This window comes from Scleropages formosus, chromosome 1 (assembly GCF_900964775.1).
Source record: "Scleropages formosus chromosome 1, fSclFor1.1, whole genome shotgun sequence".
NCBI classification, from domain to species: domain Eukaryota; kingdom Metazoa; phylum Chordata; class Actinopteri; order Osteoglossiformes; family Osteoglossidae; genus Scleropages; species Scleropages formosus.
The window spans coordinates 1,732,610-1,756,971 of NC_041806.1; the positions used below are offsets into that span (position 1 = coordinate 1,732,610).

General features: G+C 42.3%; 2 protein-coding genes across 5 annotated transcripts in view; both read left to right on the forward strand.

The window, feature by feature from the left end:
* Window positions 1–24,362, forward strand: part of LOC114909086 (zinc finger protein 11-like) — a 334,553-nt gene that overhangs the window by 292,741 nt on the left and 17,450 nt on the right. The window lies entirely within an intron of this gene.
* On the forward strand, window positions 11,839–21,335 carry LOC108930207 (uromodulin-like). 4 transcript variants are annotated; one of them, XM_018745333.2, is made up of 14 exons: window positions 11,839–12,322; window positions 12,416–12,523; window positions 13,610–14,413; window positions 14,765–14,851; window positions 14,950–15,264; window positions 15,820–16,134; window positions 16,682–16,996; window positions 17,116–17,321; window positions 17,510–17,661; window positions 19,214–19,462; window positions 19,659–19,812; window positions 20,154–20,220; window positions 20,490–20,533; window positions 21,322–21,335. In XM_018745333.2, exons 2-13 carry the CDS (start codon window positions 12,460–12,462, stop codon window positions 20,522–20,524), a joined length of 2,763 nt encoding a protein of 920 aa, XP_018600849.1. In that variant the 5' UTR covers window positions 11,839–12,322; window positions 12,416–12,459; the 3' UTR covers window positions 20,525–20,533; window positions 21,322–21,335. The 4 variants fall into 4 exon arrangements, with proteins under 4 accessions (XP_018600849.1, XP_018600847.1, XP_018600850.1 ...); XM_018745331.2 differs by lacking the exons at window positions 20,490–20,533; window positions 21,322–21,335 and having other exon boundaries at window positions 20,154–20,483; XM_018745334.2 differs by lacking the exons at window positions 20,490–20,533; window positions 21,322–21,335 and having other exon boundaries at window positions 14,950–15,005; window positions 15,876–16,134; window positions 20,154–20,483.

Genomic DNA, 24,362 nt, shown 5'->3' on the forward strand with positions numbered 1-24,362 from the left:
GACAGGGCACCAGGCTGGAGGGGGACGGGACACACCCAGAGCAGGATGCCAGTCTGTCACAAGGCACCCCGAGCAGGACTCAAACCCCAGACCCACCAGAGAGCAGGATCCAGCCAAACCCGCTGCACCACCACACCCCATCATTCTATCCCATCATTGAATTTTCTGAGAAAATGCTTTACAGGCTAGAATTTGTAAAGAATCTTAAGAGATTTCCTTAACCTTGTTTGTTAACCTTATTTGTTGAAATTATTACAGTTTCTTTATCTGTGTTTCACAGCACCAAAATGAAGACACCTGACTCACCAACAACTAGTTTTATATCTATGAAGAGTTATCAGTCAATTGACCATCCTCCCATGTTCAGTGATGGAAAAGTCCCTTCTACTCCAAGGTATGTTTCCTACGAATTTAAGCTAACTCCTCCTCTTGGCCCTTTATTCTAGCTTCTTTATCCCATAGTCTTCATAATATATATTTCAGATGTGCGTTTCACATTTTATACGATCAAATACAGTTTTTATTGTCCTCATAAACACTTTACCATTAAAGTGGAATTTAATACTATTCTTTACGGTATATCCTTTGGTGATACTAGCCTGTTTGATGGTGGATTGTTCTAGTGTTAAGGTGGAAGAAAGTCCTTTTCTTTCAAAAAAATTGTCCACTGAACAAAAATTCAGTTCTTTTTCTTGAAGAGTAAATGTAAACTTTCTGATACTGACATTACTGCTAAGAAAATAGATACAAACTAGACTGAGACCTAACTGCATTAATTATACATTTTTAATAGGTACAGCACATAGATTCTGAACAGTTTCAGAGTAAGGACACAACATGCTATATTAGTTTCATTAAAATTTTTGTTATTAGAGAAGCAGATAACTTTAGTTAGTAAACTGAATAATTACTTCCTGTCCAGCCAGCTGAATTGGGGAGTCTCTTTCCAGCTATTCCAACTTTAGACGAAAACTGAGGTTGCAACATAAATGTAAAATTATTAAAAGGCCATTTACGTTTGATGTTTTCTTTTTAAAAGCACAGTTCAGTTTAAGAAATCTAATCTTTTTATCTTGCTTTTCACATTGCCTCCAAAAAGTTTATGATGATGGATATTACACCTGATTTTTAAATGCTTGCTACAAAATTTATCCAGCTCTCTATTTCAGATGAACACATTTGTTTAACCCTGTTTTGTTTCTCAGTAATTACCATAATGGTTACTTTGAAAATATTATTTACTTGCATGTTACAGTCAGAAAGTAAATGCCTTCAATTTATGTAGTTTTAGCACTGTTGTGATCTCTAAAAACACGATTTGTATACTTCATTCAATTTTTATGCTTTATGCTTCAATGCTTTAGATGTATGATTTTTTTTGTCATATTAATTCCAGGGGGTGCGGTGGCGCAGTGGGTTGAACCACGGTCCTGCTCTCCGGTGGGTCTGGGGTTCGAGTCCCGCTTGGGGTGCCTTGCGACAGACTGTCGTCCCGTCCTGGGTGTGTCCCCTTACGCCCTGTGTTACCGGGTTAGGCTCCGGTTCCCCGCGACCCTGTATGGGACAAGCGGTTCTGATAATGTGTGTGTATTAATTCCAGGAAAGAATAAGAACTGCTCATCTTTTCATGAGCTTATCTTATCATAGATTTTTTTTAAATCTTTGCATGTTGTCCTCAGTAAACAAGCAGAGAGACCTGCATCACCAGTGCCCAACTCCCCCTTAATGGACAGCAGTGACTCCAGTGATTGGAATAACTGGTTCAATTATGAAATTCTCCTCTCTGATCTAAGGTGAGCTCACTAGAAGCCTCAGCTAACATCCCTTCACTTCTGTTCATATGGGAGACTAATATTTAATAGTGGTTAATAATTGAAGCGTACCTCTTGGTAAACTGTGATTTTAAATGAGGTAAACAATACTGAACAAAAATTTAATTTTGTTTCATGCTTGCACACTACAGAAATTCCCCCTACTGTATGATCCCAGTGCGGGGTGCGGTGGCGCAGTGGGTTGGACCGCAGTCCTGCTGTCCGGTGGGTCTGGGGTTCAAGTCCCGCTTGGGGTGCCTTGCGACGGACTGGCGTCCCGTCCTGGGTGTGTCCCCTCCCCCTCCGGCCTTACGCCCTGTGTTACCGGGTAGGCTCTGGTTCCCCGTGACCCCGTATGGGACAAGCGGTTCTGATAATGTGTGTGTGTGTGTGTATGATCCCAGGGTTTCTGTAATTTTAGGCATCTTGCCTAAAATATGACATTCCCACAGAGCTCTCTCTAAACCAAGAGAGGCATGGCTTGAATCTCAAGGTTATAGTTGTGAAAAATGTGTGTGTGTGTGTGTTTTTTTTTTAATAATAATTATCATGGCTGGGACTGTAAAAGGTGTTTTGAAGAGAACTGGAAAATGTAAAAATGTTACTGGTGTATATGAACTAGAAGACCTTTCTGCCTTCACTGTCCTACCATTATGTATGTAGAGCATCAACAAAAAACTCAAAATTCAGTAAAAGTAAAATAACTGAGAATAACAATGGAAAGTCAGTAAATGCAGCACTGATTAGATAAGGATGATAAGATGTTTGTCAGATGTATGTGATGAAGCATTTCTTATGCTGCCTGCATCCTACATTGCCCACCTCAATACATGCAGGGTTGAGACCGCATATACACACACACCATACAGTGTGATAGTTTGTCTTGTAGCCCCTACACCAACACTCGCATCTGTATTGGGCTGCTCCATTTGCTTCTTATTCCTCAATGACTCCTGTCTCCATCATTATGTCTGGCTCATTGTACCTCTTTTTTGGATATACATGGTACTTGGCTTTGTTAGCACTCTAGTGTATTGTGCAAAATTTTGAGTTGTTGGGCAGCATAAAGATTTCCAGATTTCCTGTAGATTTTTCAGCTGTAATTAAATGAAAATAACTGGGATGTTCATGTGGATTTCTGTGGGTTGGGCCACTATAGTAGAAAGCAATAGAGTACCACCAACAGCAGGAAGTCACAAAGTGCTTTGAGAGTAACCCCCTTAAGACAGGTATTTATGAAGAAAAGAGGTGTTAGACAAAGCAAAATGTGTTTCTGCCAAGGTCAGTCATAAACACTGTACATAATTAGGAAAAACACTGCGATAAGGTACTGTTCTAACAAATATGAGCCAAGTGCTAGGACAAAGGGGTAAACACCAACAGACAAACAAGGTTAATTAGTGTTTCGGAACAGACATAAACAAGGTGTCGTTCGAGGCCAAACGCAGAACAAATGGAACAGAATGAGACCTGAGAATATAAAAATATGGACACTACAAGGTTAATTTAACAAAGACAGAGTGTTTCATATTGGTGTCCTTGTCCAAAATGATGCAGTTCACTTTGATTGGGGACTCTAAATTACCAGTACTATATCTTTTTTTGTGAGTGGAAAATAACTTTTTTGTATAAACATTACTCTTGTATGTAAATGCGTATAAATAATTAAGGAGTTGCAGTGTACCTAACACTGTATCAAAGGTGACTTACAATCGTCAGCTAAATAGTAGCTAATAATTGTTGTAAGTCACTTTGGGGAAAAGTGTCTGCAAAATAATTCTTTTTCCTACCCAGGAAATGTAGTTCAGAGTGTGTGCTTTTTGATGTAACAAAACCTCAAACAATAATGACAGTGTTACAAAGTTCCTACAAAATTTTTTACATATCATGTGTTTATGTTCTGGGCAGTAATGCATTTACAGAATAAATTGTTCAAGTTCCTGTATTATGATCTTTTCAGGAATCAAGGACCTTGCTCCCCAGCAGCCAGCTACTTATCTATGAGGACTGCAGAGTCAGTCGAGTTTTCTCCCAATGTGAATGGTGGAAATTTCCTTTCTGGTCGAAGGTGAGCTTAGTGTACACAATGTGTCAGGACTGTTATTCCAGTACTTCTGCTGTGGGAAATAGGACCTGAAATAATTTATACAGTTTGAAAGGAAGATGAGATTACTTCATTACCAGTTTTCCAGCTATAGAAACTAAATAGAGAATAAATCAGAATTTTTAAATATGTATTCACACATGAATGTGTTGGAATTTGCACCCATTACGTACTCAAACAATACTACTAAGATGGTATTTCACCTTTTTCCTCATTTGGCCTCTTTATATTACTAATGTAGGATTCTGTTGATATTTCAGATGTCTATTTAAAAAAATAAAAATTACTCTAGTACTTAACCGATTTTGTTTCACTGATATGGGGAAACAGTGAAAAATTCTCATCAAGCTGAAAAGTATGAAAACTGTTCTGTACAGTAATGTGTTTGACAGGAATTCTTATGCTTTCTGTAATTCTCCTTTTACATTATGTTTTTCTCAGGACCAAAACACAAGGACCTGGCTCACCTGAATACAACTGCCTTTCTGTGGACAGTAACAAGTCCAGTGAGTTGGACATCTTATTTAGTGATGAAGACATTCCTTCTGTTTCAAGGTGAGTTCACGGGAAGCTTCAGTTCACACCTCAGCCTATGGTTGCTGTAGGAGACTGCCTCCTAATAGTATTTTAGATAGGATTTTTAAAATGCAAAACTGAGTAATAATTTAATGGTTTCAGGTTGCTCTTTTGTATTTCGCTCCAGATATCCTGCTTTGGTATAAACTGCTGTCCATACTGTTCCTGATGTTTAATTCTGTTTTGCAAATTGTGTTCCCCTGAGCCTCTTCACAACAAAAGGCTACAATGAACAGCAGAGCAGAAATTTAAACCCAGGAAAGCTCTATGAGTGTGTCACAGGGGAGCCTTTCTTGGGCGTAGTTTTTTTTTTTTTTTCTCCCCTATTTATACCTTGTTAACGTAATTATTCTGAAAATAGGTACAGTGTGGTGTTGGAGAAATTTTAAAAATCCGCAAACAATTTCACAACTGCCATGCTTCTAGATCTAAACATAATCCCTCATCCTATTGCCATTTAAGGATCAGATCAGACTTTATGATGGTAGAAGTTGAGAGAAGTGAAGGATAATGGAAGTCCTGTGCATTATATTTCTAGTCAAGTTAACATTGGACTTTTCTGTACCATTCAATAAATCTTTTGTAAGAATGACTGGTTAATATTCTAGGTTGCAGTGTATTTAGAGAATGGCCTGTTAGAGTTCTTGTCTTCATACATTTATCACAGCATCCAAACGGAGAAACCTTTCTCACCGATAACCAGCTGCTTATCTATGAAGAGTAATCAGTCAATTGACCATCCTCCCATGCTCAGTGAAACAAGTAACCCTTCTTCTCCAAGGTGAGTTCTCTAAAAATAAGCTAAGCCCTCCCCATGCTGTGTTACTCTTTATTTTCATAATTATTAGAATATAGCTTTCAGATACATTCTTCCCCACAAGCACTAATAGCTATTGCAGCTTAATTGCTGTCAGAGTGTCTTAAAATGGTTTTTTTAAAACAGTGCAATAAGATGGAAAATGTTTGAGCAATCAAGATTAGCAGTTGTTTTGGTCCAAAATTTTTGCTTATTAAAGAAATGAGTCTTTGTAATCACTGAAGGTTTTATTGTGCACATATACATTTTACATAATTTGAGTAATTTGAGAAATTTTTGTAGAAGACTAATTTGTAATTGTAGCGTTAATGGTAACATGGTAACACAACCCTATTTCTAAAACAGTTGAGACGGCATGTAAAATGCCAATAAAAACACAAAGCAGTGAATGCTCTTGCACCCCTATGTAATTGAAAACAGTACAAAGATGTCCTCAACTTAAAATACATGTGTAAATATAAGGTAATTCCTATTATGATGCCTGCAACACATTCCACAAAAGTTGGAACAGGCACCTATTTACCTGTGGAATGTGTCAAAAAACCTGTTTGGAACTTTACACGGGTGAATAGGTGACACTCATGATTAGGTAGGAAAGGACCATCCAGGCTTTATAAAATGTATTAAAAAAAACATAGAAGACCAGATTCAGAAAAGTGTGACATGGAACACTGCAAAACTAACACAAGTTGAAATATGAATATTGTTGGAATAAAGTTTATCTCCTCAAATCAAAAGTTCTGTCACTGACTTTAGTTGTCTTACATTAGTGTCTGTAAGCAGCCTGGATGTGAACAAACAGGCAGCCTGCTTCAGCAGAGAGAAGACACATCTGATAATTTGGGATATAAGTGCACTAGCAAGAGGAGGACAGTAGGAAGAGACTCAGGTGCTGTACCAAAACTACAGAAATACCTGCTGGAGGTCAGTGGAGATCCAGAGGAGAGGAAGACAACTGAAGTAAGAATTTCTAAGAAAGTCATAGATCACAAGATGTTTACACTGTCTACAGAGCAACATCTCTGAATAACTCTCTACTTGTATGAGTGAATATGAGGGCTTATATTGATCCTACTGAGTGGCCATTATATTGTTCATCTGTTCCCCCCAAGCTTTCCCAGATAGATACCAACTGTGCGTCCATGCCTGACTTTGTGGTGTGCAACATGCAATCCCAGCATTCCCATCCCAACCAATCAACCCCAGAACCTAAACCTGAGGTCTGTGATGACAAGCAGGACTTCAAGTCTGGAGGACTGAAAACAGACACCAAAATGGAGGTGTGTCCTTTGTGGGTGGGAAAACCAGCCAGTGAGTGTGTAGGGAGTGGGGTCAGAATAGGATGCTCTGTATGCACTCTAAATGTGTTGCATTATGTGTCTTTATTTTTGTGCATATTTGCATGGTTCTGATTCTAGCTTCTTGTTATGTTTCTATTTGGCTATTAATTTTTGGTCACTTTTACATTACAACAGCAATCTCCCTTTCCCTCCGCACCGCAGCCACTTCCACAGCCACTGCCACTGCAGCAGCCTAATACTTTGCAAACTCTGCAGCTTCTGGCCTCCGCACAGCCACCAACACCCAACGCTGGTGTCCTGTCGCCCTCCTATCCTGCGACGCCCCTCACCAGCCAGCTGCCGGCTCCCGCCTCTCAGGGGAAGCCGCAGGGCCCCCACGCATCTCCCCTGCTCCAGCCGACACAGCCATCGCCGCTGCAGCAGCAGCTTCCTCCACCGCCGCAGCAGCAGCAGCAGCCCCCTCTGGCGGCAGTGAAGATGGCCCGGCACATCGAGCGGGTGGCCCAGGCGCAGCAGCACCAGCAGCACCCAGGCTACCGTATCAACATGAATGGCCTGCACCAACAGCGTATGCCAGGGCCTGTGCCAAGCAACATGCCGATAGCGGGACCCCGGGCGCAGCAAGTCATGCAGGGTGTTCTGCCCAGCCAGTGGTCTGGGGGCCCCCAGGGGCCCATTCAGACCCAGGTTCCCCCGCAACAACAACAGCAGCAGGCTCCTCCTCAGCAACCTCAGGGCCCACAGCCAGCCATGCCAGTGCAGCGGCCCCTGATGCCGCAGCAGCAACCCCGCTTGCCGGGTGCCGTTCAACCCCCCCAGGGACCCCCGCAGCAGTCACCCCAGCGGGCGGCCACCATCACTGCCGGAGCCCTGCAGGACCTGCTCCGCACACTAAAGTCTCCGAGCTCTCCCCAGCAGCAGCAGCAGGTGCTCCGTATCCTCAAGTCGAACTCACAGTACATGGTGGCTTTCATCAAGCAGAGGACAGCTAAGTACCAGGCCAGCCAGCCGGTCCCACAGCAGCAGGGGGCCTCATGGGGCATGCAAGGGGTCGTGCCTCCCATGCAAGGCCGGCCAGTGCAGCGGCTAGGGGTCCCTCCCCAGGGCCCCCAGCAGGGAATGCCACAGCCCATGGGAGTGCTGGTATCGCAGGACCCCAGAGGGCTGCTGATTAACCCTGGTCACCTGAACCCTCAGCTCCAGGAGATATACCGACAGCAGCTGCTCTGGCAGCAGCAGCAGCTGGCCTTGCAGGGGGGTGGCGGCGCAAACCTGGGCCAGATACCACCCATGGGGCAGATGGGTGAAGCTGGCCTGGGGCTGGACAGAATCCAGAACCTCCTGCATCCACAGTGGATGCTCCAGCAACACAGTGGCACGATGGGACAGCAAGTATTGTCTGAGTGGTGTGAAAGGACTTCAGTTCAATCCCCAGTCTGTGCAGAGTTTGCATGTTCTCCCTGTGTCTGTGTGTGTTTCCCCGCATAGTTCAAAGACATGCCGTTGAGGGGGATTGGTGACTCTAAAATCAACCATAGTGTGTGAGTGACAGATAGAGTGTGTGTGTTCCACTGATGTATGGATGAGTGACCCATTGTAAGTAGGGTGTCTAGCAGTGTAAGTCACGTGGTGAATAAGGTGTGTGAGCTGATAACACATCTAAATTAGGTCTGTCTATGTGCTGTTGCATAGGTTTTATTCTCAAAAACGTGGTATGCTTTAGGCGATTTAGAGAATCTAACTGATTGTAATGTAGTCATGATGCTTTCTTGTAATGGTCCAGAGTATCATACTCAATACTTCCTTGCTCTGTAAAAAAAAACACACACACACACTTTCTGAACCGCTTGTCCCATATGGGGTCATGGGGAGTCGGAGCCTAACCCAGCAACACAGGGCAAAAGGCTGGAGGGGGAGGGGACACACCCAGGACAGGACACCAATCCATCACAAGGAACGCCAAGCGGGACTCAAACCCCAGGCCCACCGGAGAGCAGGACCCAGTCCAACCCACTGCACCACCGCGTCCCCTTCATCTTAAACTTAGTGATTTGTAAAGAATATATTTTTGTTTCAGACTGCATTGGGTCCTTTTTTGCCCTCTCTCATTTTGGTGTGAGTTAGCATGTGTATTTCTATCATAAATATACTTTGATATATTTAGGATTTACAGTAAGTGTACATGCTGGGTAGAGGGGCTCAGTAAATGTGGTGTAGAAAGTATGAAGCAGGGTAGGTTCCTCCAGACCAGTCCAGATACAGCCCAACTCTGCGGGAACCACAGCTGAACCAGTTAAATTACTCCCATACAGTCGTGCCATACAGGAGTGGATTTAAACCTACAGACATGGAGTTGTGAAGAAACTGTTCCCGGCTCAATGACAGACGTCCCCACTGGTACCTGTGAGTCTTTGTGTCAATATCTCCATCATATGGGACACCCAAAACCATTAAACCGGGTTTTTCCGCAGACCTACCCATTTTTTCTTTATTATTCTTTTTATTATTATTACATGACAAATTAACTCCATAATCACATCTGTATACAAATCTCTCCTTCTGTTGATGTAATGCACTTTATATTGTTCTTGGAGACAGGAGAAACACATCTACTAAATGAATAAATGTAAAGTTGTTGTTGTTCAGTTTATTTTAAATGGTATTTATAAATATGTTGTTTCAGAAAGACAGCTGACTCTTCACATATCCATGGTTTCCAGACATAGGAAGTACAGACATAATGCGTAACCTCTCGTTTTTATGGTACATTGTAAAAAAAAAAAAAAAAAACCACTACCTTTATTGTCATAAAATTTACACTTGTGACACCAACATTCCAGTTACTGGTGCTAAATTTCCCAATGTACCTGTTTACTTCCTGTTTGGCTGGATACCTGCTTTCCATTATCTTTTACATACCCACACACAAATTGCTGGTACTTGTCAGGGTCACAAGGGTGCATAGCATTGTCTTTTATCTTTTCACTATTCATTTGCTCATTCACTTTCCTTAACCACTTGCCCAAGTCAGGGTCGCAGTGGTCCAGATCCTATCTCGGAAGCACGAGGTGCAAAGCATATTAGGGTACATCCTGGATGGGTCGCCAGCCCATCTTACGGCAGCCACACACTCATTAACATCGTTTTACTATTATTAATTTTATTAGTTTTTTTTAATTATTTAGTAATATTTGAACAATAGTTTTAATTTAAATAATTTAAAAACGTAATACTAATATATATTTATTTTTTATCTTTTCGTTGCATGTGGCAAACAACAATTGTGTAAAATGTTTACGGCAGATACTGAGAGACCAGTGCATGTTCATGTAATTTAAAATTTTCAGAATTCTCTGTGTTTCCATAAAGTGTTTTCACACTTTTATGTGAACTGATTTTGGAAGTCTATTTAACAGTCTACTGAGCATACAGTAAGTCCCAGTTACATTTTGCATTTTAGAATTATTATTTTCTTGTTTTACTAGAGCCATTAACCTGGAGTTTCACACAGTTTTACCTCAAAGAGTGGTATATTTCACTGGAGAAATTCAGCTTAAATATCATGTATAGCTGCTCCTGGGACTCCAGGTTACAGGTACTTCCGTTGTACAGTTACACCTCCTACCTACTTTATATGTCATTATGTCCAGCTAGGCCCCCTCTCTTGACCCATTTGATTTCTAAGTGATATTTGCAAATATAACACAAGCCATGTGTCCACTGGAAGGTGTTTGGAAGAGCAGTAGAGTACCTCCAATGTCAGTGTCACATAGAATCTATTGCCACCATTAACTATAAAACCTGTCAAGGTGACTGAGAATAATAAAAGAGATGTAAAAAAAAAAAAAACTTGACATATAAGAGCAAAAGGCAATAAAAGGGATTAAACCATCAAAGCTCAACGGCAATCTTACTCTAAATCTGAGATAAGTGTCTGCATCAAGAATTGTGCAACGAGAGGCGTTTTTTTCCCGTCTGTCTGTCTTAGAAATTATGGCTACAGTTGTCACCTTACAATCTGCAATCTGAAGGTTGCTGGTTTGAATCCAACATTGAGTGAAGTACACATAAGTGCACATTCAGTACATATAAATGAATACACGTTAAAAAATCAAGTGTACCCTGTCTGAATCTGTGTTACTGGGACCCATCTGTGGAGCCGAGCACAGCGGTGCTGTTGCCCAACGAGTAGCTGGTGGCGGAACAACCCACATTGCTTGCTGGTGAGGCGGAGCCATTTTTTGTGTTCTCCCCCCCTGCAAGGGGAAGCAGAGGTGTTAGGTACCATGATAGTTAGGTGGTAGGCATCAGTGGCATGGATTTACATGAACTGGACCTGGCATTGAAAACTGGTTCTACACACACACACATATTGACTGAAACCGCATGTGCTAAGCGGGGTCGTGGCAAGCTGGAGCCTAACCCGGCAACACAGGGCGTAAGGGACACACCCAGGACGGGACGCCAGTCTCTCGCAAGGCACCTCAAGCGGGACTCAAACCCCAGACCTATCAGAGAGCAGGACCCAGTCAAACCCGCTGCGCCACCGCGCTGCCACAAAACTGGCTCTAGGAATGTAGAATGTCATTCGGTGGGGAAGGGACCTGAGTTACAGACGGTGGCATGGTGGCACAGTGAGTAGCACTGCTGTCTCACAGTGCCTGGGTGGTACGAGAGGACATGGGTTTGATCCCCCCCCCTCGGTCTGTGTGGAGTTTGCATGTTCTCTCTGTGTCTTTGTGGGTTTCCTCCCAGTCCAAAGACATGTTGTTCAGGTTCCCCATAGCATGTGAGTGACAGAGAGAGTGTGTGTTCCACTGATGTATGGATGAGTGAGCCATTGTAAGTAGTGTATCCAGCAGTGTAAGTCACTATGGTGAATAAGGTGTGTGGGCTGATAACACTACATAGAGTTCACTGGAAGTTGCTTTGGAGAACAGTGTCTGCTAATGTAAATGTACTTACAGTAATACCTCTACACATAACATGGGTTGTGGAACCAAAGTTCTCGAGTAGAAGTGCTATCTCTGGAGTTCCTCCTTGTGAAAGGCAACAGGTGAGTGTGGAGATACTCATAAGCCCATTTGATACCTGAGGAAAAAGGTACACAAAGTTCTCATGGGTCAACATAATATATAAGATCTTCACATAACTGGTTAAAGTAATGAAAATAAAACTGCTCATGTTGTTGAGGTGCAGTATGTATATTCTGTCAGATCAACACTCGATAGAATTCTTCTCTTGGTTATTCAACGACCAGGTGAGCATCATGAGTGGAACAAACTGATGTCCTTATTGCTGGACATGCACCCAAAAAGAAATAAATGACATGCTCTACATCTATTTCCTCATCCTTATGCAAAATAAGTTTTGCATTAACTGGATTTCATCAGTTAAAATGATAACGTTAAGAATTTATGGGTGACCAAGTTACCGCTGGCCATAAATACTATTGTTTCTGTTGCTTTAATGTTCATAAATAATTGGCGACGACACATTCAGTACAGAGTAGAAGTGCCTGTTTTATGGCACGCTCAGTCAACGCTGTTCTCTTCCTGGAACCAAGAGCAATGTGTGCCAAAACTCTTGCTTAAGTTGATCTCAGCAGGTATATAAACCCTGCGACTGAAAGAGGGGCACGACGCAGAGCGGCCGGAATTTCACCTTCATTTACTATTGATTCATTCTCTTGGAATCAGGTCAATAAGAGACCGTACGTTAGATTTGTTTAAATTTACTGTTGTGGATTTGTAAAAGGAGATGTGAGGATGCTTCTAATAAGCCCTGTGGTCTGTTTTCCCTGCAGGTGAGCCTCTCTGCTAACCCTGGTCTGAACACCAAGAGAGACACATGTTGAACCTGTGGATCCTGGCATGTCTCCTACTGCTACCAGCCGTAGCCGCTGGTAACTCAGGTACGAGCCATTCGGCCAAAACAAGTTCCTTCCCCTAGAATTCACCCTTAAGCTGGGTTTTTAGTCTGTTACATGTCTCCTTTTGTCTTACCAAAAAGTTTGTGGTCAAAGGTTGTGGTCCTAGACAATTAGAGAAGAGTATCTCCTTGAAGTATCTTCTTCATAATCTCTCTGAGTTTTAATCGTTTCCATTTCCCTTTTTCTGTACCCTTGATTAAAGTACTTATTGTACCATGTAAATTACTGCGCTGTATAAAGGGGTAAATCATTTTAAATACTGGCCAAAGATGGTGTAGTTGTTAGTGTTACCAGCTGCAGTCCCACATCCTGCTGTAGTGCCCCTGAACAAGGTACGTACCTGAACTGCTGCAGTAAAAAAAATGCAAGACTGCATAAATGGGTAACCAACTGCATCTTACCATGGTCATTTGCTTTGGAAAAAACCATCAGCTAAATGAATACATTTAAGTATCTTAGCGAACAAAGTTGACACTACGTTGTTCTGGAGGAAAGTATCCGATAGATGGAAAATAATGATAAACCCCGGAGATCCTTGATTTAATTCCATACTCTCAGCTGCACTGGCTACAACTTCAATTTAAAACCTCGGATAAAGTTAAAGAATTTTTTTGCTAAAGATTCCCGATGCTGTACTGATGTGTTTTACTAAGCTTTTGGTTCACAACATTCACATTTATTTATGTTGCTGAGACTTCTCTCCAAATCATCTTCCAGCCTTAAATTACTTGCAGTGATTTATCTATTTGCACAGCTGGGACATTTTAACAGTATCCATTCAGGGTAACTACCTTGCTCAGGGATGCTGCAGTTGGAGGTGGAATCCAATCTTCACCTTAATCTGTAACATTCGGCAATTTTAGAAAATGCGTAAGTGAAGAACTTGCAATTAAAATTAAAAAAAATATAGGTAATATGGGGAAATGCTAGTATTGTTGAAAATATGTAACCTGAATGTTCGTAACATGAGGAGCCAGTGCATCAGCATCTAATTCCTTAGCATGGCTGTTTAGCCAGATCTTCCACGTTGTACCTGTAGACCTATGAGCTACATTATCAATTCTGCAGGTGTGACAGTGACCAGCTGTGAGGCCTGCCATAAGGACGCCACCTGCCATACGTCTCCTGTCGTCTCAGACAACGCCGTGTCAGCTGTGTCCGTCACCCACACCTGTAGCTGTGTCCAAGGCTTTGTGGGCAATGGCCTGTCCTGTTATAACCGCTCGTCCTGTTCTGGGGACAGTCTCTGCTGTGGGCCCGGCTACCGTTGGTCCGCAGAGCAGGGCTGCGTGGATGCGGACGAGTGTTCAGTCCCCGATGGGGTCTGTCCACAGGGCACCGTGTGTGAGAACACGCCAGGGTCCTACCGCTGCCTGCAATCTCAGCCTAGCAACGGAACGAGAGCTGAAGCTCGATCACAAGCGGTCTTCTGTGAAGGTGTTTTGTGTCAGTTGGGGGAGGACTGCATCAGTATTGACGGAGGTCCCTCCCGCTGTCTGGATCCGTGTCTGCACTACACGGCGCTCGACGACGCCTGGCGCTCCACCGACTTCGACGCTGTTTCCGGGCCCCGGATGTGCGATTCTCAAAGAAACTGGCACGGCTGGTACCGCCTCTTCCTGAACAACGCCAGTGTGCAGATGCCCGAGAGGTGTGTTGAGAAATACAAGTGCGGGACCGACGCCCCAGTGTGGCTGACCGCACCCCACCCAACTACAGGAGATGGTGTAGTCGAGTACGGTGTCTGCGGGAGCTGGACACAAGGCTGCTGTCACTTTGCACTCAGTCCCATCCTCGTGAAGGCCTGTCTGGGAAACTATTATGTCTACAAATTTGTCAGCACAGCTGCCTGTAATCTTGCCTACTGTGCAGGTATGGTCTGAAATTTGTGTGGAAACTTCACTGCTGTTATTGCTTCTTGGTTGCTATTTACATTTCACTTGTATTCATTTAGCAGACGCTTTTCTCCAAAGCGACGAACATCTCATAGAAAATACAATGTGTTCATTACATTAGCAGAAAGAGACACTTAGACGCAGACGTGTGATTCTTAAGTACAGTTTGTTACTTTCCACCATATAAACCAATGTTCATCACACGAGTAGCTGCGTAAAACTTTATCCGATCTTGTAATTTTGTATTTCAAACAAGATTCCGACAAACCCCATATTTCCTGGTGACTGTTGCCTATTTGTGTTTTTGTGTGCATGCAATGCATTCTAGATATCAACACCACTGTGTGCGGGACCTGCAGAGAAGGTGAAAGATGTGTTAGTGAGGACAAGATACGCTGGAGGTGTGAGATGGCAGGTGAGGCTCCTCACAATGTCCACCAACTGTGTTGCACCACCAGAGCTCCACAAACAAGCCAGTGACCCTTTTTTTTTAATCTGTTTTCTTGCTTGTAGCCAGTGCACCGATAAGGCTGGTCAACAGCAACACCTCCTGCTCTGGAAGAGTGGAGGTCTATCACGATGGCCAGTGGGGCACTGTGTGCGATGACTTATGGGACATGAATGATGCTCAGGTGGTGTGCAGTCAGCTGGGCTGTGGGAAGGCTTTATCAGCCCCATATGCTGCCTACTTCGGACAGGGGACTGGACCCATCTGGATGGATGATGTTGGCTGTTCAGGCAACGAGTCCTCTCTCGCTCAGTGTCCACACCGTGGGTTTGGGGTTCACAACTGTGGTCACCATGAAGATGCTGGCGTTGTCTGTTCAGGTAGAAGAATTTCTTGAACTAAGAACACAAGTCAGTTTAGGCAATACCGTGTACAATATTGAGAGTGAGGCATCGTTTATTTGAATTAACAAGACACTTCAATTAACAATTCAAGCAAATCCCATGCACACAATCAGAATCTTTAATTATTTGCAGTACATCTTTACCAAAGTTCGATTTTACCAGTCCATGTGTGAATCATTTCAGAATTTTATATGTGGTATCAGTCAAGAACTTTCTATACAAGGCATTATCTAAGTTTCAGCCAGAAATGAGCAGGCGTGTCTTCCCATCTCACCTACAATTCCCAGAGGTGTAGAACACTTGTTGGTTACTTTGCTTTCGTTCTTCTTGCCCATACCAGCGCTGCCCAAGTTGTTCAAGTGCACTAGAAATGAGAACTAAATACCGAAATATTAAAGATAAAATAAATTCCTGTTCCTATTGACTCTACTGCATCTGCCTTTACCGATCTTACACTCATCCTTTATAATGAAGAGTTGAGCTAAAAAAACAACTGTGAGTGACTTTTATTTTTGTTTCATTATTATCTAGGGCAGCTCCAGGTCAGACTGACTAATGGACAGGACAGCTGCTCTGGAAGAGTAGAGGTCTATCACGATGGCCAGTGGGGCACTGTGTGCGATGACTTATGGGACATGAATGATGCTCAGGTGGTGTGCAGTCAGCTGGGCTGTGGGAAGGCTTTATCAGCCCCATATGCTGCCTACTTCGGACAGGGGACTGGACCCATCTGGATGGATGATGTTGGCTGTTCAGGCAACGAGTCCTCTCTCGCTCAGTGTCCACACCGTGGGTTTGGGGTTCACAACTGTGGTCACCATGAAGATGCTGGCGTTGTCTGTTCAGGTAGAAGAATTTCTTGAACTAAGAACACAAGTCAGTTTAGGCAATACCGTGTACAATATTGAGAGTGAGGCATCGTTTATTTGAATTAACAAGACACTTCAATTAACAATTCAAGCAAATCCCATACACACAATCAGAATCTTTAATTATGCTTTACCAAAGTTCGATTTTACCAGGCCATGTGTGAATCATTTCAGAATTCTATATGTGGTATCAGTCAAGAACTTTCTATACAAGGCATTATCTAAGTTTCAGCCAGAAATGAGCAGGCGCGTCTTCCCATCTCACCTACAACAATTCCCAGAGATGTAGAACACTTGTTGGTTACTTTGCTTTCGTTCTTCTTGCCCATATCAGCACTGCTCAAGTTGTTCAAGTGCACTAGAAATGAGAACTAAATACTGAAATATTAAAGATAAAATAAATTCCTGTTCCTATTGACTCTACTGCATCTGCCTTTACCGATCTTACACTCATCCTTTATAATGAAGAGTAGAGCTACAAAACAACTGTGAGTGACTTTTATTTTTGTTTCATTATTATCTAGGGCCGTTCCAGGTCAAACTGACTAATGGACAGGACAGCTGCTCTGGAAGAGTAGAGGTCTATCACGATGGCCAGTGGGGCACTGTGTGCGATGACTTATGGGACATGAATGATGCTCAGGTGGTGTGCAGTCAGCTGGGCTGTGGGAAGGCTTTATCAGCCCCATATGCTGCCTACTTCGGACAGGGGACTGGACCCATCTGGATGGATGATGTTGGCTGTTCAGGCAACGAGTCCTCTCTCGCTCAATGTCCACACCGTGGGTTTGGGGTTCACAACTGTGGTCACCATGAAGATGCTGGCGTTGTCTGTTCAGGTAGAACTTCATAGATGTGTCAGCTGCCTAGCTCACTATTAAAATTGACTTAAGAATATGGCTCAGTTTACTTTCTAAGGACAACTCAATGGAAACAATGGGTTTTCTGTTGGTGTTAGGTCTTCCAAACTACCTGACCCCACAGCTCGAGTGTGGGCAGAGCTTCATAGAAGTGACCATCTACAGGCAGCCCCTGGAGACCAGTGGCTGGAATGCCTCATCTGCACACCTGGCTGATCCCGAGTGTGGGCCAGAGAAGAAGGGCAGTGTCACCGTGTGGTTTCAGATGAAACGCAAAGAGGGCAGCTGTGGAACCATGCTGAGGGTAAGGCTGCAGCCACATTTTTGTCCACTGAAAAAACTGGCTTTAAAAGCATTAAATATCTGTTTGTTTGTTTTTTTTTAACACGACCTTTCGACTGAAACATGAATTTCCTAAAAAAAAAAAACTGTTCATAATTAATCACGAAATGTTAATCAGCCTTCTGTATTTTTTGTGTTTCTGTCCAACAGACCAATAGTACTCATGCTGTTTACGCCAACAGTCTGTTTATTTACCCCTTGAGGGGTTGGAACTCTTCCTCCCTTCCCATGAGCTTCCCATTCTCCTGCATCTTCCCCTTGGATGTCCAGGCCAGTCTGGACGTGGCTATTGAACCTTATATGTAAGTGGAACTGGACACCATCTTTGGTGTTACAGTGTTGTGCTTGAGAGCACTGTCTAATGCCCCTTACCACAGTAAATGACCAGCTGTGTGAAGGACTGGAGGTGTAAAATTATTATAACACTGTTAGAGATGACTGCTTAGAAAATACATGAAGGAAACCTATTAAAGCAGTGCCTTGCATGAAGGAGTCAAAGATATCTAGTTTTCATATTCATGACTTCATTTAGTTACATCATTGTTTAGTCAGTCAGTCAGTCAGTTTACTTTCTGTTCGTGCAGGTGAGGGTCACGGTGGTTGCAGGCTCAGCAGCTGGGCCCAAACCTTCCTTTCTCAAGCTCCTCCTGGGGGATCCCCAGGGGTTCTTAGGACAGCTCTGAGATATAATCTGTCCAGCGTATCTTGGGTCTGCCCCAGGGCCCGTTTCCTCACCCTGTCATAACAGTAGCACAGCAATCGTGAAACTTAATTTTGGCCGTTTGTATCCTCTACCTCTATCTTTTGGTCATTACCCAAAACTCATTCTGTTCAAGTTTCATCCAAAGGCTCAACTCCTGCTTCATCACCACCAATTGTTTACTGTACACATGACAATGAACTCTTGAATCTTGAGACACTAGCCACAGGCCAGGCTCCAGTGGCGGGTCCTGGTAACCCTAGTCTGGGCAGAGTACACTCACTTTTCACATGTGTACTCATGGGGTGCTTTGTGGACCATTCTTTGTCTGTCTCCCTTCAAATCTGTCGATAAGGAAAATCCTACCAGGAGCACCAGGCTCCAGACAACATAGCTTTGAGGATAACTGAGACACACAAGCCCCATCACCACACCAAGGTGATAATCGATCAGTGGGTATATCATTATTATCATTATTATACAGCATTATTAATAATTGATTTATTTAGGTGACACCTTTGTCAAAGGCCAATTACAGGTATTGCTGTATACAAGGCAAAAAAAGTCCGGAAAGAGCTGCAATATAACGCACAGTTGATGACAGTCTAGGATGAGCTATTATGTTTGCTACTAACGCAAGGTCAAGCTAGCACAGAAACAGCAGTCCTTTAACAACTCAATACATTATTTGTACTCTTTTCAGCAAAGTCATTACATACAGTTAACACAAAATGACAGGGGACAAAGATAAATAAGAAGAAAGTTACTAATTAGTTATACTTAGGTGTAATCTGATCTGGCATTGAGATATACCATCTGGCATCTGAGGAAAGGAAAACAAAAAACTCCTAGGCAATGGAATTTGAAAACATTGATTTTACTTTTTTTTACTTTTTACTATTTAAGAATTTTGAAAATATTTCGTATTGAAAGTTAATATATTGCTTTTCCTGTGCAAACCTTATCTCAACACAATGCACAATGGTTCAACATTTGTTTTAGAACCTTTTCTGCATTAAATTGGTCCGCGACCCTGTATGGGACAAGCGGTTCTGAAAATGTGTGGGTGTGTGTGTGTATTCTAAATTCAAATATAGTATTTCCAGTATTTTGGAATATTTGAGGCTGATGCTCTGGTAATTATTATTTGGCAGAATGGAGAACATGGGAATCCAGAGAACAGGGCCGAGGGCTAATGCCACCATGGTTCTGTACCGTACAGCCAACTTCACTGACCCCTACTCCCCGGGCTTGGTTGTGCTGCCCCTGGGCTCCGCTCTGTATGTCGGTGTGTCTGTGAAAGAGCTGGATACTGACAGATTTGTGGTCGTTTTGGAGGACTGCTACGCCACGCCCTCAGCCAGTCCTGATGACCCAGTGCGGTACTTCCTGATTCAGAACAGGTAAGAAAACAAAGTATTTATTTATGAGAGCACATTTGGCGATAACAGTGCAGTATTTCAGAATAAAGGTAGCTCACTCATTTATGAAAGCAAATTTTCAATGTTTGCTTAAACATCAAAAACAAAGTCCCTGCACTTTCTGACTTGAGATGAAAGAATGAACTCTGGACCTCATGTCACTATACCATTTTCCCAGGTGCCCCAGCGACCGTCAAGCGGTAACCATAGTGGAGAGCGGGGTGTCCCTCCAGGCTCGTTTCTCGGCGCTGCTCTTTATGTTCCAGGAACCCAACATCTACCTGCACTGCAGCCTCACTGAGTGTGACCAGAGAGAGTCCAGCTGTGCCCAGGTGAGCACAGTGCAGTCCTGCTATACCTGTACAGAGTGACTCTGAATGTGAGAATTCAACTTCCTTTTTTTTCCCGCTAGGCTTTTAATTTATACTTTCAACTTTTATTGTTAAGAGGGGAACTGCTACAGACACAGTTCAATAGCCTGATATAGACTGTACAGCCTTCAAAAACTTAGTTTGGCTGAGTTTAAACTCAACAGTAGTTTCCTACACCTTAATATACAGATGTTTGTCTTGTTTGATGATGCATCAAGATTTCATTCAGTGACAACAAGCTGATCAGCCACACCCTGGAAAAGCTTTGTCTCAGGAGGAGTCACATGTTTCTCTGTCCTCAGTTCTGCTCTTCAAGGGGAAAGCGGTCCATCTCCCAGGGACAGTTGCTCTCTATCGGGCCCATTTCATGTAAGGTTCAAAGTTCTGCTGACCACTACAAAGTACTAGTTACACTTAGTTGCAAAAATACTTCAGCTACATTGAGTGAGAGAAGCTATCAAGAATTCTGAGATGATGCAGATGTCACTAATCGTTAACAATTTCCATCACCATGATCTGTTATAATAATTTATACACGTATTTACTGGTGCCCAAGGTGGACCAGGGTTCATGAATGAACTAAAGTGTAGCTGCCAAATATATTCAGCACTTACAGTCTGCATGTTTCTTCATTACAGGGGATCATAAGGATTTGGCAAGCTCTGCCCCTTAAATTCAAATGGTAAGTTTTTTTTACAAATACAAACTTTTCAGTGGTAACTTATATAGAAATTGTCACAGACAAAGAGGTGGGCTGGTGAGAACTCGGGGCAGAGTTCATTTACTGTGCCTCAGTATAATAAGGGATATGAAGAACGGTGACAGTAAAGACAGGGGGACTAGACATGAGGTTGAAGATGCTGCAGACAGGTGTCGACCAGGAAAAGGACTTGAACGTGAGTGAGGACCAGGATGAGGAATTGGCCGTACACTTTGATACAGACAAAGGCTTGGACGTAGAGAAGGAGCAGTACTTTGAATCCTTGTGAGACGGCTGTCGCTTATAAGAATCCCCGAGGTGCAGTGTGGATGTGTGTCCTTGTAGATTTCCCACAGGACCCCTATGCAGGTGAGGTGTGCTAGGAGCCCATCTCTTTGTGGTCCAAGAAACGCTTTGTTATTCCAGGCTCCCGGACATCATGACAGTAACACTACAGGAACACGACTTTAAGGGAAACAACACATATAAGCATTTGAACCTTACAGGCATTAGTCAAGAATATTAACTGTATCAGATCCCAACTGTTTTAGAAGGGGCAAACAGGGTTTTCATTTTAAAGTGGTAATGGCTTTCAATATTCATTAACATAAATTAAATTAGCAAAAGTAAACAATACTAAAAACTAAAACTTGAAACTACTAAACTATGTAGTACATTCATATATTGAAATGCTGCTTTTGCATTTCTATGCAAAGGTTTACAATTTTCTTTCTCCTGTTTTCTTTCATTCTCATTTCTCTCATGATTAGGGCCTTTCTTCCACACACCAATATCACAGGTCAGCTCCAAGGACCAGCAAGAGGTCAAAGAGATCAGGACAGTTCATCATCTAACCTCCCTTCATCCCCATTCAATATATTTCAATACATCATTAATTATTCATATAGTCATTCCTTAAATTTTGTAGGACTGCTTTATAAGCTTTTCCTACAGTCAGACTTGAGGATCTTTGAAATCAGTTAAAAAAAAAAAAAAAAACTTGATTTTCTTAAATTTCCTCTGGAAATATTTTTATAGCCCCTTTGTCTTCATTTACAGCAGTTACAAAATTGTTTCTTGTACAAAGGAATTTGTCATTAAAAAAAAGAATATTGCTCTAGACGGGAGTGTGTGCGGGATAAAAGAAACACTGAAGTTTGATATGTTTAAAAACTTACTACGTATATAGAAATCATTTGTATCGAGTGTAAAATATGTTCAACCCAAAAGTCATTTAATAAAATTTTTGATTAAAGTTTGTTCTCCTGTTTTATTTCTCTTGTTGCGGTAAGGTCATGTCAGTGTCTTAGTAACATGACTGTTTTGGTCCAACAAGAAAACAGAAGAAAGAACAAAGCTCATTTGTTATTTTGCTGACTGTTTTTTGTCTGAATATAAAACTTTAAATATACTGGGAAGCGTTAAATCTCATTTTCCAGTCGTTACCTCTTCCTTCGCATCAACTGCTTCCGTATCAGACCAGATGTGAATGCCTTGAAATAAGTGACATTGTGTGGTATGCTGGGCATGTCAGATATTCTAGAATGTAAAATAATTAATGGTCAGATGATCAAGACTTTACTATACTTGTATTTTGACTGTGGTGGGAATCCGGAGCGCCCGAAAAAAAACTCCCACAGACACAGAGAGAACAAGCAAACTCCACTCAGACTGACCTGGATTCAAACCTTCACCAAAGTAGCCCTCTTTCATCACGATACAACCTGTATCATTGGAAAAAACCCCAGAGCTTCATGGATTTCCTATGGAATTTTATAAAAACTTCTGCCTTAACAAATGTCCTATACTAATGCAGGCAATTAACAGCATACAAGAAGAGTGTCAAATCCAAACATCTATCAATTAGTCTAATTTGAAATTATTGGACCACGCCCCCCCCCCCGCAACCTATTAGTTTGCTTAATGTAGACTTTAAAATTGTAATCCGAAGGCTGGATTCCATCATGACTACTGTACTTTATTCGTTATTTTAGCCTCTATATAAAAAGGTAAAAAGAATCACATCAGGGATTAACTGACTAACAGCTATGACTGGCATAATTAGTAAAGAGAGACAAGAGCAACATCACTTTCTTATATTGTGTATCAGTTTGAACAATGAAAAATTCTACAGAAAACAGTGTAACCTCACATGGTGGTCACAGGTCTGTTTATATTAATATCACCTTTCACTCATCTCACTCAGAAAGGAGATTCTTTAGTTTTAAAAGTGTCAGTTTAAAACTGTTTTACTTCCATGTAGTGTGTTGTCCTGAAAAAAGGCAGTATTTCTGTGATAAACACATCCATTTCAGTGTGAGAGGACAAAGACACCACCAACGGCACTCAAATAAATCTGATGTCGTGGCAGTGAACCGAACCTTCCCATAATCCCCTCTGGCTCTGTAATCCAAGGATGCCGGTTCGAATGGAAACGGCACCACATTCATATATTAAATGTTTCATAAAACTGCCCTGTATGGTTAAAACGTGGTAAAGATCAACAAATACACAGCATGACAGACAGATGAGTTAAGAACATACCTGAAAGCTCTCTGATCTCCTGTGGTCTCATTGATCCAACTAAATGATTCTTTCACTGTGTTTATTAAACAGCACAACCGCAGCTTGGCCTCGCAGACACTCTGGTAGCAGTCATCACTGTTATCGTCCTCCTCCTCCTCCTACTACTACTAGTACATGAAAGGTGCACTCATGTCTCATAAAAGAGCTAGCGCCCACTAGTGGCTCCAGGGTACTACAACTCGAGGTCTTCCATGCCCTGCTCTCATCATACTAGTCTATTAATTCTGGGTAACCAACAAACCAACACTAAACATCCTTTATACTGGTCAGGCCACAGAATTAAAAAACACAAAATACAGACCAACTGCATTTAATTACACACAATAACATTACTTTTCAACAAATTAACTTTTAACAACCAACTAGGGATTTCAGAATAGACTACCATCCATCTCAATTCCAGAGCACATTTGAAATATGCTGCCGGAAAACTCATAACTGCTTACAATCTTTTAAATAAGCAAACAGTCTCAGGATCCTTGCAGACAGGATTAACTCCTAAGATCCAGAGGGGATCAAAGTTCCCTTCCCAATGATAACTCTGCCAGCGATTCCCCTGTTGAGTGCCAAGGGCGAATCCAGTGGCTAAATTCTATTCCGTTAAATTTATTTTTATAGAGGCTTGTCACAACAACAATAAAACAGAACAGGAAGACAGTATCAAACACTTGTGTGGACTGATCACAGTCTTCAGATTTGCCAGAAACACAGTGGTAGTTCACGGGTCATTAAACTGGTGAATCTTCCCTTCCTGTAGAAACCTCAGACTGGCTGGAAAAGGCCCAGGAATGTCTCGAACCTCTGCAACTTAACGCTATGATCAGTGCTATCAAAGGCTGTGGTGAGATCCAGGAGGATGGGCAGTTCGGGGAAGTCTGGAGGATATTGGTGACTCTGCCCAGGGAAGTTCAGTACTGTAATACGGACACAAGGCAGTCCACAGCACTGAAAGCATTTACTAAAAATTATAATCTCTCGCCCGGGGAAGAATATGCCCCTTTAACCCTGTCCTGTCCTCCTCACGTGTTCCACATACAATTTGACAGGCCACTAACCTCCTCCCACATTAACATGCTGGAAACTCAGCATCATTGCTCCAGTTTATTAACAAGAAGGTTGGAGATCTCACAAAGAACACCAATACTGCAAAGAAACTAATATTTTATATTTTTGGAAAGATGTTTTGAAGGAGGTAAAATAAGAGCAATGTTCATATTAACTGAGT

Coding starts and splice junctions, on each gene's coding strand:
- LOC108930207 (XM_018745331.2), top strand. CDS start 12,460: ATGTTGAACCTGTGGATCCTGGCATGTCTCCTACTGCTACCAGCCGTA. Junction 16,135..16,681: donor TGCTGGCGTTGTCTGTTCAG/GTAGAAGAATTT, acceptor ATTATTATCTAG/GGCCGTTCCAGGTCAAACTG. Junction 19,463..19,658: donor TACTTCCTGATTCAGAACAG/GTAAGAAAACAA, acceptor CCATTTTCCCAG/GTGCCCCAGCGACCGTCAAG.